Genomic DNA, 16892 nt, shown 5'->3' on the forward strand with positions numbered 1-16892 from the left:
ATCCAATCTTCATGTTGGCTGCAGTTTAACAGAGCAAAGGATCATGGGACATGTAGTAGTACGACATCCATGAAAATATGACGAGACTTTTGATATCAGAGGCTGAAACTGAAGCTGAAACAAAAGCTGAAACTGAAGCTGAAACAGAGGCAGAGGCTGAAACGGGGCGGTCAGACTGGACACTGCAAACCTCAGTCATGAACACTGTAAAAGAAACTCATAGAGGAACTTTGTGCTGGACAAACTGACCACTGTCTGTCTGTGTGTGTGTGTGTGTGTGTGTGTGTGTGTGTGTGTGTGTGTTGTGTCTGTGTGTGTGTGTGTGTCTGTGTGTGTGTGTTGTGTGTGTGTCTGTGTGTGTGTCTGTGTGTGTATGTGTGTGTCTGTGTGTGTGTGTGTCTGTGTGTGTCTGTGTGTGTGTCTGTGTGTGTCTGTTAGAGTGTGTGTGTGTGTGTCTGTGTGTGTGTCTGTGTGTCAGAGTGTGTGTCTGTGTGTGTGTGTGTGTGTGTGTGTGTCTTACAGTCTCCTCTGCTCACCCAGGACCAGTTGCCAAAAGAAGATAAACAATAATTGACTGATTGTTTTAAAGTGTTCGTCTTCTGCCGAGATTTGAAACGTTTAAAAACTCATGAACACAAATGTCCAAGTAATAATGTCCCAACATCTTTAACATAATCACTGACAGTAAACGTGTTTCTTAATCAAACCAGTATTTCTGAAGCTCCTCGTCACTGCTCAAAACTGAAGTTCTCCCAGAAAAACACAAAGATCTGCTCTGTAAACTCCAACCATGGAAAGATGTTTATGTGAGCACAGGACACTGGCTCTGTCACACTGGGACTGTCACACTGGGACTGTCACACTGGGTCTGTCACACTGGCTCTGTCACACAGGGTCTGTCACACTGGAAACGTTTAACACTGGAAACGTTTAACACTGGAAACGTTTCACACTGGAAATGTTTAACACTGGAAACGTTTCACACTGGACTCTGGACGTGACTGGAAGCGCACACAGAATCACACTGGAGTTGAAACTGTAACGAACTGGACGTGCCTCTGATCTGTTCTCGTGTCGTTTCCTCGTCACACAGACCTGGAGTTGTGCTTTGGTTTCATTCACACGTTTAAGTCACATTTTCATTTCAGCCTTAGATTTCTGGATTTTTGGGAGGCAAAAGGAGCTGTGAACCTGAAAACTACCACTTCATGACATCACAAGGTGGAACAGAGCGTTTGGAGCTTTGGAGATGTAAACAGACTCATAATAAAGAGTCACTCAAACAAACATGACTCCAGGTCTGTTTTTGAGGAGGTAACAGCGTTAGAACACGACCTGAAGCTCACAAGAGTCTGTTTTGTGTTTTATAGGAGTTTTATTGTGAGACGAAGGCTCAGATCATGTAAATTAATCGTACTTTTATCTTCTGTACTTCGACACTGTGTCTTAAATCAACAAACACACGGGGAAACAGCCATATGCTTCTGTAATATTGTACGTACAGACCAATGCCTTATTTATGACACCAGCTCTTTTAATTAAACGACTGGAGCACTTTCTTACACTGTATAAACTTTGTGTATCATCTCTGGTTCATGTAATCACTAATGTTGTGTAGCCTGTTGTGTTGTTGTAGTTGTGTTTGTTTGTGTGTTCAGTGTCGGCGTCTTTCCCCCGTGTAAAAAGAACCCTCCGTCATTAAGTGTTTTTATGTCATTTTAATTTTTTGACCATTAATTCCTGTGCTTTAATATCACAAATGCATCAATAAAGTTATAATGTGGAACCTGTCGGACTCATACACTTATTTAAATGTGATGGTTTTGTGTGTTGCATTAAACTCCAGACTCTTTATATAAACGGACACATTAACCCCTAAAGTTTTGTTCCTCGCTCCACACGAGTCTGAGGTTTTTACTTCAACATTTTATCTGTAAATAAATTCCTGTTTCTATGAAACTCATGAGAGTCATGTGGAGCTGAACACTGCAGTCAGAGCGACCTGAGCGACCCGAGTGACTTGACTGACCTGAGTGAGTGACCAGACTAAGTGACCTGACTGACCTGAGTGACCAAACTGAGTGACCTGAGTGAGCGACCTGAGTGACCTGGGGGACGGAGTGACCTGAGTGACCTGAGTGAGTGACCTGTGTGACGGGGTGACCTGAGTGTATTTCTTATTTATTTATTTTTAAATAGATTTTGTTCAAATATGTTAATGAGGCCCTCAGCTGTGGATCATCAGTTGTACATTTTGTTTACATGTGTTACGTCACGAGGTGGCGCTACAGCGCAGGTTATTGGAGGCAGGTTATGTCCATGTGTTTTGTTCATTTAGACTTGCCGTAGTTCCATAAACATCTGCACTTCTCCAATAAAAAAGTAAAAACTGTTAAAAAAGTTTCATCGACGCGACGTCAGCGGCAGCAAAAGCGTGACGTCACTCAACACGTGTTTATTTTATTTTATTTACTATAATGTTTATATTTTTATATTTTTATTGTTATAGATGGTTTATTATTTATTTAAGTTTTTATTATTGATTTAAGTTTTTATTATTTATTTAAGTTTTTATTATTGATTAAAGTTTTTAGTATTGATATAAGTTTTTAGTATTGATATAAGTTTTTATTATTTATTTCAGTTTTTATTATTGATTTAAGTTTTTATTAGAGTTTATATAGAGTTTATATTATTTATTTAAGTTTTTATTATAGTTTATATAAAGTTTATATTATTTATTTCAGTTTTTATTAGTTTATATAGAGTTTATATTATTTATTGTTTTAGCTCGATGCGTGGCGGACACTCACCAACAGGTGTCGCTGTGTTGATAAAACGTTCCTGTGACTTCCGCTTGCACTTCCGGGTTTCAGGATGTGCGGGGCTCGTGTCCCGCAGCTGGAGTAAGAGCGCGCGACCCCGAGACTCACGATCACGCACATCCACGCGCGTGCACACGGACCCCACGCACGTGCACGGACCCCGCACGTGCACGGCTCCGGACTGTCCCGCACGAGACCTGCACGAGCCCAGGGTAAGAACCGATTCACGAGCCGATTCACTCCAGCGGCTCAGACACAAACAGAGACCTGGTTTAGTCCTGGTTCAGTCCTGGTTCAGTCCTGGTTTAGTCCTGTTGTAGACCTGGTTTAGACCTGGTTTAGTCCTGGTTTAGTCCTGGTTTAGTCCTGTTGTAGACCTGGTTTAGTCCTGGTTTAGTCCTGTTGTAGACCTGGTTTAGTCCTGGTTTAGTCCTGTTGTAGTGGTTTAGTCCTGGTTTAGTCCTGTTGTAGACCTGGTTTAGTCCTGGTTTAGTCCTGTTGTAGACCTGGTTTAGTCCTGATGTGGAGAAGTTAAAATACAGATGTTTGTTGTTGTACAGTGAATTTTTGTGTCTAGACACTGATAGAAATATCCAGGACTAAACCAGGACTAAACCAGGACCAGCCCAGGTCTAAACCAGTCTGGGTTCTGGTCTCTTCGTACAGTAAACTAGAGCATAAATTGTTTTTGTTTTGCCAAAATCCAGAAGTCAGAGACAAAAGTGTCTCAGGTCTGAGAAAGACCCACGTGAGTCCAGACCGGCCCAGTTCTGTTCTTTTCACACTGTGTTTATAACAAACCAAACCCGGTTTAGACCTGGTTTAGTCCTGGTTTAGACCTGGTTTAGTCCTGGTCTAGTCCTGGTTTAGTCCTGGTTTAGACCCGGTTTAGACCTGGTTTAGACCCGGTTTAGACCTGGTTTAGTCCTGGTTTAGTCCCGGTTTAGACCTGGTTTAGTCCTGGTTTAGACCTAGTTTAGTCCTGGTTTAGTCCTGGTTTAGACCTGGTTTAGACCTGGTTTAGACCTGGTTTAGTCCTGGTTTAGACCTGATTTAGTCCCGGTTTAGTCCCGGTTTAGTCCTGGTTTAGTCCTGGTTTAGTCCTGGTTTAGTCCCGGTTTAGTCCCGGTTTAGTCCCGGTTTAGTCCCGGTTTAGTCCCGGTTTAGACCCGGTTTAGACCCGGTTTAGACCCGGTTTAGTCCTGGTTTAGTCCTGGTTTAGTCCTGGTTTAGACCTGGTTTAGTCCTGGTTTAGTCCTGGTTTAGTCCTGGTTTAGTCCTGGTTTAGTCCTGGTTTAGTTCCTGGTTTAGTCCTGGTTTAGACCCGGTTTAGTCCGGTTTAGTCCCGGTTTAGTCGGTTTAGACCCGGTTTAGACCCGGTTTAGACTTTAGTCCGGTTTAGTCCTGGTTTAGTCCTGGTTTAGTCCTGGTTTAGTCCTGGTTTAGTCCTGGTTTAGACCTGGTCTAGTCCTGGTTTAGTCCTGGTTTAGTTCTTGGTTAGACTTGGTTTAGTCCTGGTTTAGTCCTGGTTTAGACCTGGTTTAGACCTGGTTTAGTCCTGGTTTAGTCCTGGTTTAGACCTGGTTTAGACCTGGTTTAGACCTGGTTTAGTCCTGGTTTAGTCCTGGTTTAGACCTGGTTTAGACCTGGTTTAGTCCTGGTTTAGTCCTGGTTTAGTCCTGGTTTAGACCTGGTTTAGTCCCGGTTTAGTCCCGGTTTAGTCCCAGTTTAGTCCCGGTTTAGACCCGGTTTAGACCTGGTTTAGTCCTGGTTTAGTCCTGGTTTAGTCCTGGTTTAGTCCTGGTTTAGACCTGGTCTAGTCCTGGTTTAGTTCTTGGTTAGACCTGGTTTAGTCCTGGTTTAGTCCTGGTTTAGTCCTGGTTTACACCTGGTTTAGTCCTGGTTTAGTCCTGGTTTAGTCCTGGTTTAGTCCTGGTTTAGTCCTGGTTTAGTCCTGGTTTAGTCCTGGTTTAGTCCTGGTTTAGTCCTGGTTTAGTCACCTGGTTTAGTCCTGGTTTAGTCCTGGTTTAGTCCCGGTTTAGACCTGGTTTAGACCCGGTTTAGACCTGGTTTAGTCCTGGTTTAGTCCCGGTTTAGACCTGGTTTAGTCCTGGTTTAGACCTAGTTTAGCCCTGGTTTAGTCCTGGTTTAGACCTGGTTTAGACCTGGTTTAGACCTGGTTTAGTCCTGGTTTAGACCTGATTTAGTCCCGGTTTAGTCCTGGTTTAGTCCCGGTTTAGTCCCGGTTTAGTCCTGGTTTAGTCCTGGTTTAGTCCCGGTTTAGTCCCGGTTTAGTCCCGGTTTAGACCCGGTTTAGACCCGGTTTAGTCCCGGTTTAGTCCCGGTTTAGACCCGGTTTAGACCCGGTTTAGTCCTGGTTTAGTCCTGGTTTAGTCCTGGTTTAGACCTGGTTTAGTCCTGGTTTAGTCCTGGTTTAGACCTGGTCTAGTCCTGGTTTAGTCCTGGTTTAGTTCTTGGTTAGACTTGGTTTAGTCCTGGTTTAGACCTGGTTTAGACCTGGTTTAGTCCTGGTTTAGTCCTGGTTTAGACCTGGTTTAGACCTGGTTTAGACCTGGTTTAGACCTGGTTTAGTCCTGGTTTAGTCCTGGTTTACACCTGGTTTAGACCTGGTTTAGTCCTGGTTTAGACCTGATTTAGTCCCGGTTTAGTCCCGGTTTAGTCCCAGTTTAGTCCCGGTTTAGACCCGGTTTAGACCCGGTTTAGTCCCGGTTTAGACCCGGTTTAGACCCGGTTTAGTCCTGGTTTAGTCCTGGTTTAGACCTGGTTTAGTCCTGGTTTAGTCCTGGTTTAGTCCTGGTTTAGACCTGGTCTAGTCCTGGTTTAGTTCTTGGTTAGACCTGGTTTAGTCCTGGTTTAGTCCTGGTTTAGTCCTGGTTTAGTCCTGGTTTAGTCCTGGTTTAGTCCTGGTTTAGTCCTGGTTTACACCTGGTTTAGTCCTGGTTTAGTCCTGGTTTAGTCCTGGTTTACAACCTGGTTTAGTCCTGGTTTAGTCCTGGTTTTAGTCCTGGTTTAGTCCTGGTTTACACCTGGTTTAGTCCTGGTTTAGTCCTGGTTTAGTCCTGGTTTAGTCCTGGTTTAGTCCTGGTTTAGTCCTGGTTTAGTCCTGGTTTAGTTCTTGGTTAGACCTGGTTTAGTCCTGGTTTAGTCCTGGTTTACACTGGTTTTAGTCCTGGTTTAGTCCTGGTTTAGTCCTGGTTTAGTCCTGGTTTACACCTGGTTTAGTCACCTGGTTTAGTCCTGGTTTAGTCCTGGTTTAGTCCTGGTTTACACCTGGTTTAGTCCTGGTTTAGTCCTGGTTTAGTCCTGGTTTAGTCCTGGTTTAGTCCTGGTTTAGTCCTGGTTTAGTCCTGGTTAGTCCTGGTTTAGTCCTGGTTTAGTCCTGGTTTAGTCCTGGTTTAGTCCTGGTTTAGTCCTGGTTTAGTCCTGGTTTAGTTTTAGTCCTGGTTTAGTCCTGGTTTAGTCCTGGTTTAGTCCTGGTTTAGGTTTAGTCGGTTTAGTCCTGGTTTAGTCCTGGTTTAGTCCTGGTTTAGTCAGTCCTGGTTTAGTCCTGGTTTAGTCCTGGTTTAGTCCTGGTTTAGTCCTGGTTTAGTCCTGGTTTAGTCCTGCTCTGACTCTGGTGATTTTAGGAGCGACAGATTTTCTGAGCCTGATGTTTTTGTTTGTGGTTCAGTTTGTGATGAAGAAGAGGAGCAGACAGAGGAGGAGGTCACGTGACGCCTCCAGACCCGACTACAGGAACCAGAGTCCAGACCAGGAGGACCAGAGCGACGCAGCGCCCCCTGCAGGGACCCCCCCCGGTGAGGAACACACACACCTGTCACCGTCTGTTTATTTACAACAGGAGAGGTTAGGATTATTATTATTATTATTATTATTATTAATTTTTATTGTTTGAATTTTATTTTTATTGTTTTATTCTGTTCTGTCACAGAGGTTTTGAATAAAGAGACGATATGAAGCTCCTGTTTTGACTTCAGACTTTAGAGATCAAACTGATTATGTTTAGAACCAAACTAATCCAAAACCAATGGACGATAAACTCGACCGATATTTTTAGGCCGATATGTAGAGCAGGTTTTCCCTCAAATTCTGCTAAAACTCTGTGTGAACCAAAGCTTTGTGTGTATTTTTAGGCGACAGGTCGAACAAAACAAAACATTGACTTTTCTACTGTGAGAATTTTGCTGTTAAAATGGACGGGACAGATTTTCTTTATTATTTGGTCCTTTGTCGTAAGAGTTTTTAAGTGTAATAGTCGTGCGGTGTCGCCCGTCAGGCCGGACGCCCTCCGCCCTGTGCCGCCTGTGCCATGGGAAGTTCTCGTCTCGGAGTTTGCGTCACGCCTTCAGCAGCTCGTCCCGGGACCACGTGGACGGCGAGGAGCAGAGGTCCGTGCTCTTTCACTCAGACTTCCAGCGTTTGGTCGGAGTCAAACTGAACCAGGACCCGCGACTCTCGAAGTTCATCTGCAAAACGTGTCACTCCAAGTTCTACAAGTGCTACAGCGTCCTCCTCAGGTTCCTCCAGAGGGTCAACCTCCCGCCCATGAGCGCAGAGCGGCGCAGGTACAGAGCCTGTGGAACTCAAACCCAAACACCAAACACAAAACACCAAACTGCAACTGTGAATATTTATATTTTTATCCTTTTTCAGAAAGAAAACAAAAACTGTGGAGCCTCTTGAACAGCGTGAAAGTGAGTCAAGGTTTCTGCTCTTAACCCATTGACGCCGGATGCAGCGCTGAGTCTCCTGTCGGTGTCTGGATTGTCTGGTGATCAGTGTAACTGGTAAAGGCGGAGCCACATCTGGAAGCACAGGGGGCGTGTCCTCCTCTCGCTTCATTCACTCCCATAGAGACGCAAAACTGCCAGAGCTTCTACTGTCGTGTTAAACCTTCTTTATCGTGGCGTATTATTTCCCCATTGAAAAATAATCCAAATGTCCTGAACATGTTTCCATCAAGACCTGGTTTGAAGTAACAAACGTTGCTCTTTACTGCAGCACATGAACGCAGCTCAAACACCTGATCTGTTCACTGTTCCAGACGCTCCTATAACAGGAGCCATGTCACTGTGTCGTAACAAATAAACATGGTCAAAGACACAAAAATGCTGACAGTGACAATGACAGTGAAAACACGGATACATTTGTGTTTGACCATGTTTATTTGTTACATGACACAGTGACATGTCACCTGTTGTTATAGGAGCGTCTGGAACAGTGAACAGATCAGGTGTTTGAGCTGCGTTCATGTGCTGCAGTAAAGAGCAACGTTTGTTACTTCAAACCAGGTCTTGATGGAAACATGTTCGGGACATTTGGATTATTTTTCAATGGGGAAATAATACGCCACGATAAAGAAGGTTTAACACGACAGTAGAAGCTCTGGCAGTTTTGCGTCTCTATGGGAGTGAATGAAGCGAGAGGAGGACACGCCCCCCAGGCTTCCAGATGTGGCTCCGCCTTTACCAGTTACACTGATCACCAGACAATCCAGACACCGACAGGAGACTCAGCGCTGCATCCGGCGTCAATGGGTTAAAGGGAAAGTGTGATTAAACTTTTATCTGCTCTGGTCTAACGTTTCCTCGTCACACACACAGATACACACAGACACACACACACACAGATACACACACAGACACACACACACACACACACACACACACACACACACAGATACACACACAGACACACAAACACACACACACAGATGTAATGGTGTGTTGTGACTGTGTTTCAGTTTCCTGATGTTTCTTGTGTTTCAGTTTCCTGGTGTTTCTTCTGTTTCAGTTTCCTGGTGTTTCTTCTGTTTCAGTTTCCTGGTGTTTCACCTCAGATCACCAGTGCCTCCACAGTCTGGTGTCCTGGGCTCATCATCACGCCGGCGCCTGCAGTTCCTGCCCCGCCCTGATGGAGGTGCTGGAGAGTCAGTGCAGGGGCTCGGTCCGGGCTCTGTGGGGCTGTGGAGACGGACACAGTTATGAGATGGACACGTTCTTCTCCTGCCCCGAACCGGAGCCCGAAACCGAGGAGCCCGCGGAGGAGAGTCGGCTGAACCCGGAGGAGCACGTGGAGATCTCCGAGCCCGACCACGGCAGCAACAACCAAGGTTAGAACGTGTCCGGGAATTTAATTAACCACAGTAATAACCACGACTTCTCGTCTTTTCATCCGTCATCTTCTTATTTAAATATACAGACTCTAAACATTTTATTATTCAGACTTCAGCCGCCGCACACTACAGGAGAATTTACACAGTTTATGCTGCGATTTGCTTCTCCACAAGTTCAGGGACCCGACTTTGTGTCTTTGTACGTGATTATGAAGCCTCTGCGTTCCTGTGCGTTTGTTCCTCGTGTGTGTGTGTGTTTCTATTTGTGTGTGTGTGTGTTTCTGTTTCTGTGTGTGTGTGTGTGTCTGTGTGTGTCAGATCGTAACCACCAAACATCAGCAACATCACAGAAACAACCAATAAACCCGAGTGTCAGAAGAGACAAACACAGAAACACAAAACACAAACTCAGAAACAGTGAAAATAATGATGAGACTTTATTTTTCTCGTGTGTAAAGTGTTAAATGTAAAGTGCAGCGTCTCATCCACATTCTCCACAGAATTTCTCCACCACAAATAATGAGTCCAGACACAAAACGTCTGTGACTCCAGTTTTTTGAGTCGTAGTTTAAAGTAAAAAGGTGAGTTTGTTTGGTCTCGTGAGTCTGTAACATCCACACAGAGCATGAGTCCACCTGCACCTGCACCTGCACCTGCACCTGAACCTGAACCTGAACCTGAACCTGAAGCCGAAGCTAAAGATTCTCCACAGTGACTCCACTTCCCCAACATTTCATCTCTAAACTTTTATGGTTAATAAATCCTGGATCTGAAGTTTTGCTCCACATTTCACAAATAATCACACAGTTTGGACTTGGAGCGAAACTCGAAGAGCAGAGTCTGAACTTTGACACACAAGAGTCTCAGAGCCACTGGAGACAGGAAACACACACACACAAAAAAATCTCACCATATTCTCCTCGTGTCTGTGGTGTGCGTTTTAAAAATCATTTAAGACTGAAAAATCCTTTAGTGTGTGGCGCCTTAAGACATAAACACACAACTTTGATCCAGAAGTGATCATTCACTCACCTGTGCAGAACCACGCGCTCTGAAAAGACAAAAACAAGTGGATCTGGAGCCGTGTCCCGTCTCCCTGATTTCAGAGGGAATTAAAAAAAACTAACACGGAATCTTAAATATAAAAAAGGACAAAAATAACAGCAACATAAAGGACTGAAACAGCAGATTTTTACAGAAACAACAATCGAAGCACAGAGAAGTTATATCATTTGTTCTGAATGTTACAAGAATTTTGAAGAGATGTTTTCCTCATTTGTGAGACACGTAATAAAACTGAGCGTCTGTGTTTGGACCCAGGGGGACACACGTCCCTGTTTCCCCGGGACAGTCACAGTTTTGGTTATTGGGTTAAAAATGTATTAACAAAATCTCAGTGAACAAAAGGAAGAAAAGTTTCATATCTGTAAAATGAAAACGATGATTTGACTCGTCTCGTTTCCTTTCAGGTGACGCAGATCTGTCAGAACCGGAGGAGGCCACGCCCTTTTCGTTATCTCAGTCTGAAGAGGCAGACGAAGAAGAGCTGTGTGACAGGTGAGTCGAAACATCTGCCTCCCTAACGCCCCCTGCTGTTCACTGAAGCTAAACACACGTGTGACTGTCCAGGACGGAGACGGGAGGCGAGGCTGAGGAGAGCGCACTGGGACCAGACGACGAGCTCTTCAAGCCTTACTCCAACAAGAGGTACACGGACAAATGTGTTTCCCACATTAAAAAAACTGCTGAAGGTTTGAGAAGAAGCTTCAGTTTCTCTGTAAACTCACAGAGCGTCGAGAAAGAAGAAGCAGAGCCACGATTCGACAGAAGAGACGCCTGTGAGGAACAAACCAGGGCCCAAACCCGGCTGGAAGAACAAGTTTAAAATCAAAGGGTAAAACACGACTCTTCTACAGTTACATAAGCAGATACTGAGCACTAGCATCACACGGGGGGTGTTTTACACGTATTTCTATTGCTGGAATGTTCAGCAGTTACCATGGAGACACAATGCAAACACTGACAAAAAAGTTGTTAAAGTTTTTAATCTGAAATGATTTTAGCACATTTTCATTTTCCCGTCGTTCTTGGTCTTGTTCAGTTTCAACAGAAGGTGAGAGTGAAGAACAGCACAGATCCTCTCACCTCTTGGACTTCAGAGTCAGTTTTTTATGGTCAAATTGTATAAAAATAAAGTTCAGATTAAAGTTTAACTTGAGTAACAGAGCTTCAGACAGAGCAGTTCTTTCAGTAATGAAAAGGTCACAGTTGAGTCACTGGTCTCAAATCTGAAAATAGCAGAACAGATGATAAAGTAAAAGTGTAAATGGATCGTTCCTTCTTTGGCGTTTCCCTCAGGGAGGAGCTGCCCAGTATGTTCAAGTGTCCGTACCTGGGCTGTACGGCCGTGTACCGCGGCGCCGATGGGCTCAAGGTGAGACGTCTCCTCCCGATCGACCCTAAACCTCTGAAACTTTACCTCAGGCTCAGAGCGAAACGTGCTTTTGTGCAGAAACACATCCGAGAACATCACGAGGAGGTGAAGGAGCGACCCTGTCCCCACCCGGGCTGCAACAAGGTCTTTATGATCGACAGATACCTGCAGCGGCACATCAAGCTCATACACACAGGTGAGTCCAACGCACACACAGGTGAGTCCAACGCACACACAGGTGAGTCCAACGCACACACAGGTGAGTCCAACGCACACACAGGTGAGACCAACGCACACATGAACTCATACACACATCAAACTCATACACACAGGTGAGTCCAACGCACACACAGGTGAGTCCAACGCACACACAGGTGAGACCAACGCACACATGAACTCATACACACATGAACTCATACACACATCAAGCTCATACACACAGGTGAGTCCAACGCACACACAGGTGAGTCCAACGCACACACAGGTGAGTCCAACGCACACACAGGTGAGTCCAACGCACACACAGGTGAGACCAACGCACACACAGGTGAGTCCAACGCACACAGGTGAGACAACGCACACACAGGTGAGACACAGGTGAGACCAACGCACACATGAACTCATACACACATCAAACTCATACACACAGGTGAGTCCAACGCACACACAGGTGAGTCCAACGCACACACAGGTGAGTCCAACGCACACACAGGTGAGTCCAACGCACACACACAGGTGAGTCCAACGCACACACAGGTGAGTCCAACGCACACACAGGTGAGACCAACGCACACATGAACTCATACACACATCAAACTCATACACACAGGTGAGTCCAACGCACACACAGGTGAGTCCAACGCACACACAGGTGAGTCCAACGCACACACAGGTGAGACCAACGCACACATGAACTCATACACACATGAACTCATACACACATCAAGCTCATACACACAGGTGAGTCCAACGCACACACAGGTGAGTCCAACGCACACACAGGTGAGACCAACGCACACATGAACTCATACACACATGAACTCATACACACATCAAGCTCATACACACAGGTGAGTCCAACGCACACACAGGTGAGTCCAACGCACACACAGGTGAGTCCAACGCACACACAGGTGAGTCCAACGCACACACAGGTGAGACCAACGCACACATGAACTCATACACACATGAACTCATACACACATCAAGCTCATACACACAGGTGAGTCCAACGCACACACAGGTGAGTCCAACGCACACACAGGTGAGTCCAACGCACACACAGGTGAGTCCAACGCACACACAGGTGAGTCCAACGCACACACAGGTGAGTCCAACGCACACACAGGTGAGTCCAACGCACACACAGGTGAGACCAACGCACACACAGGTGAGTCCAACGCACACATGAACTCATACACACATCAAACTCATACACACAGGTGAGACCAACGCACACATGAACTCATACACACATCAAACTCATACACACAGGTGAGTCCAACGCACACACCAACTCATACACACATCAAACTCATACACACAGGTGAGTCCAACGCACACACAGGTGAGTCCAACGCACACACAGGTGAGACCAACGCACACATGAACTCATACACACATCAAGCTCATACACACAGGTGAGTCCAACGCACACACAGGTGAGACCAACGCACACACAGGTGAGACCAACGCACACACAAACTCATACACACAGGTGAGTCCAACGCACACATCAAACTCATACACACAGGTGAGTCCAAGGCACACACTCACACACACTGACACACACTGACACACACAGACACACACAGACACACAGACACACACACACACAGTTCTCATTTTATTGTCATTTACAGTTTTAAACTTTGATGCATTTGAACTAGAAAAATCAAGTTTCACGTTGGTATTTTTCTGCATTTTCTTTTTGGACAGAGGAGAGAAACTACATTTGTGACGAGTGTGGACAGACGTTCAAACAGAGGAAGCACCTGTCAGTGCACCAGATGAGACACTCAGGGGCCAAGCCGCTACAGTGAGTGCACTACAGTGTCTAGAGTCTTTAACCTGTTGTTGTGTCATGACAAACACACAAACCTCATGAGACGACTGAGTCACAGGTGAATGTTTCTGTTTACTCAGATGTGACGAGGCAGTTTTCAGTGACTGTGCTTTAAGTGGAGGCTCAGGCCGTATATTTGTGCATTTCACCTGTGATTAAATCATTTTAACAAGCGTCTCGTGTCTTCAGGTGTGAGGTTTGTGGGTTCCAGTGCCGCCAGCGCGCCTCCCTCAAGTATCACATGACCAAACACAAGGCGGAGGCGGAGCTGGAGTTCGCGTGTGTGATCTGTGAGAAACGATTTGAAAAAGCTCACAACCTCAATGTCCACATGTCCATGGTCCACCCCCTCACCCAACCAGAGCCCCGAGAGCAGCCGTCCCCCTACTCCGACCTGCACACCATCACCCCCAGCGGAGAGGTCGTCCCTCACCGGCAGGACAGATGACCCCGAGAGGAGGGGGGGGGGCAGGACAGATGACCCGAGAGAGGGGGGGGGGCAGGACAGATGACCCCGAGAGGAGGAGGAGGGGGGGCAGGACAGATGACCCCGAGAGGAGGGGGGGGCAGGACAGATGACCCCGAGAGGGGGGGGGGGCAGGACAGATGACCCCGAGAGGAGGAGGAGGGGGGCAGGACAGATGACCCCGAGAGGGGGGGGGGGGCAGGACAGATGACCCCGAGGGGGGGGGGGGGCAGGACAGATGACTCTGGGTCGCTCAGAGGTTCGTCTTTCTGCAGGGCTCAGGACAGAAGACTCAGTGGGGACTTGGTCTGTAAAGAGGAGCTTGGTCCCACAGAGACACTAACACCCTGAGGACAAATATTTTTATTCATTTTATTCACAATTTTACAGAGTTTCTCTGACGACTGCATCAGACGCCTCGTGTTTATCTGGACACACAGAACACAAACGTTGAACAGCCGCAGCTTGTTACTGACTCCACTGAACTATGCATTTTTTTACCTGAATGTTAAAGAGAATAATATTTACACTGACGTCTTCAGCCAGAACTGAGACTTATTTTATTAAGTTATTTATATTTAATTTGTAACAGATATTTGTGCTGTAAATAAAAGTTTTTAACTTCAGTCTTTGGTCTTGTTTGAGTTCAGAGGAAGTCCATTTCAGGGCTTAGGCTCAGGTTGTCATGGTAACGGAGGGCGGCCGTGACTTCAGGGTCCAGATCGGCACAAAGGTCCTGCAGCTGAGGACAGGTGAGAGGGGCAGGTGAGGGGCAGGTGCAGAGTATATTTAATTTAACTCCAGCTGTGTTACCTGTTGTCGCTGGGAGGACGACAGGGCTGAACCTGTCATCTGTGATAAACATCTCAGCAGCAGCTTCTTACTTTGGACCAAGACTGAAGGTTCCACCTGAGGCACAAGAGTCGATTAGTGTTTACCTGTAATAACAGCGCCACCTGCAGGGGGCATAACCTGTCTGGTCTGTGCTCACCTGTCCGGTCTGTGGAGTGGCGCGTCCGTCGATGAAGAGGCGCAGGAGGTCGGTGTAACAGAGCACCGCTGTGTGGATGAAGCCGGGACATCGCTGCGCTCTGAGCCACAGATCTGAGGTCTGCTCACACAACACGCTCGAGGAACACAACAAACACACACGTTAAACCGCACGCTTTAAATATTAAATTAAATATTCTGCGCGCTTTAAATATTTAATTAAATATTCTGCGCGCTTTAATATTTATACACCACATGTAATATTTACAGATTACCCAAAGCCTGCTACAGGTCTCCAGGAACAACAGTTGATACTTAAGGTCAGTTAAAAACAATTAGTCAATGAACCTGCCCAGGGGCGACAGGGGCGACAGGGGCGACAGGTGGAAATGAACACGAGCTACAACCTGGAACAAACATCTCTCCTGTTGAGGTTCATGTACAAATTGTGCGCTGTCCCCGTCTCATCAGATAAATAAATCAATCAAATGAAAGTGTTTTTTTATTGATTTTAATTCTGATCGGCTCTGGGGGGTTGGTTCCTGTGGTGAATATTTATATATTTATTTGTGTGAATCTCAGATTATTGAACAGGTTTCAGTTTGTGTTTACGGTTATGTAATCTATTTTCAGTGTCGGGGAGTAACAGATTACATGTATCAGAGTTATGTAATCAGAGTACAAATGATGAGTAACTGAATACAGTTACAGTTACTGTTTCAGTCAGTGGTAATTGGATTACAGTTACTTTGTTGAAATAAATGGATTAGACAGAGAGATTTTACTGTTTTCACATTTTGGACTAAACCAGGACTAAACCAGGACTAAAACCAGGACTAAAACCAGGTCTAAAACTAGGTCTAAAACAGGTTTAAAACCAGGACTAAACCAGGACTAAAACCAGGTCTAAACCAGGACTAAACCAGGACTAAACCAGGACTAAAACCAGGTCTAAAACTAGGTCTAAAACCAGGTCTAAAACAGGTTTAAAACCAGGTCTAAACCAGGACTAAACCAGGACTAAAACCAGGACTAAAACCAGGTCTAAACCAGGACTAAACCAGGACTAAAACCAGGACTAAAACCAGGACTAAAACCAGGTCTAAAACCAGGACTAAACCAGGACTAAAACCAGGACTAAAACCAGGACTAAACCAGGACTAAAACCAGGACTAAACCAGGTCTAAACAAGGACTAAACCGGGACTAAAACCAGGACTAAACCAGGTCTAAACCAGGTCTAAAACCAGGACTAAAACCAGGTCTAAAACAGGTTTAAAACCAGGTCTAAACCAGGACTAAAACCAGGACCAGGACTAAAACCAGGTCTAAAACCAGGACTAAACCAGGACTAAAACCAGGACTAAAACCAGGACTAAAACCAGGTCTAAAACCAGGACTAAAACCAGGACTAAAACCAGGTCTAAAACCAGGTCTAAAACCAGGACTAAACCAGGTCTAAAACCAGGTCTAAACAAGGACTAAAACCAGGTCTAAAACCAGGACTAAAACCAGGTCTAAACCAGGTCTAAACCAGGACTAAAACCAGGTCTAAACCAGGACTAAACCAGGACTAAAACCAGGACTAAAACCAGGACTAAAACCAGGACTAAACCAGGACTAAAACCAGGACTAAAACCAGGACTAAAACCAGGACTAAAACCAGGACTAAAACCAGGACTAAAACCAGGTCTAAACCAGGACTAAAACAGGACTAAAACCAGGTCTAAAACCAGGTCTAAAACCAGGACTAAACCAGGACTAAAACCAGGACTAAACCAGTCTAAACCAGGACTAAACCAGGTCTAAAACCAGGTCTAAAACCAGGTCTAAACCAGGACTAAAACCAGGTCTAAACCAGGACTAAAACCAGGTCTAAACCAGGTCTAAAACCAGGACTAAACCAGGTCTAAACAAGGACTAAAACCAGGTCTAAAACCAGGTCTAAACCAGGACTAAAACCAGGACTAAACCAGG

The 16892-nt window shown here is 45.6% G+C and overlaps 2 protein-coding genes across 2 annotated transcripts in view; one reads left to right on the forward strand and one right to left on the reverse strand.

Moving 5' to 3' along the window:
* The first annotated feature begins 2865 nt into the window (after positions 1-2865).
* znf276 (zinc finger protein 276) lies at positions 2866-13938 on the forward strand. The gene is made up of 12 exons (XM_020933060.2): positions 2866-3037; positions 6517-6643; positions 7123-7411; positions 7500-7540; positions 8665-8958; positions 10431-10518; positions 10591-10668; positions 10751-10855; positions 11320-11395; positions 11474-11591; positions 13334-13433; positions 13650-13938. Exons 2-12 carry the CDS (start codon positions 6523-6525, stop codon positions 13906-13908), a joined length of 1569 nt encoding a protein of 522 aa, XP_020788719.2. The 5' UTR covers positions 2866-3037; positions 6517-6522; the 3' UTR covers positions 13909-13938.
* Positions 13939-14271: 333 nt separating this feature from the next.
* LOC110167693 (FA complementation group A) overlaps positions 14272-16892 on the reverse strand; it is an 18858-nt gene continuing 16237 nt past the window's right edge. Inside the window, exons 20-22 of the mRNA XM_055155939.1 lie at positions 14918-15053; positions 14740-14835; positions 14272-14668 (exon numbers count right to left, since the gene is read on the reverse strand). Of these exons, the coding sequence (XP_055011914.1) occupies positions 14573-14668; positions 14740-14835; positions 14918-15053 (328 nt within the window). The 3' untranslated portion in view covers positions 14272-14572. The remainder of the gene's footprint in view (positions 14669-14739; positions 14836-14917; positions 15054-16892) is intronic.

Source organism: Boleophthalmus pectinirostris, unplaced genomic scaffold, assembly GCF_026225935.1.
Source record: "Boleophthalmus pectinirostris isolate CB_2022bp ecotype Guang Dong unplaced genomic scaffold, ASM2622593v1 HiC_scaffold_2, whole genome shotgun sequence".
Taxonomy (NCBI): domain Eukaryota; kingdom Metazoa; phylum Chordata; class Actinopteri; order Gobiiformes; family Gobiidae; genus Boleophthalmus; species Boleophthalmus pectinirostris.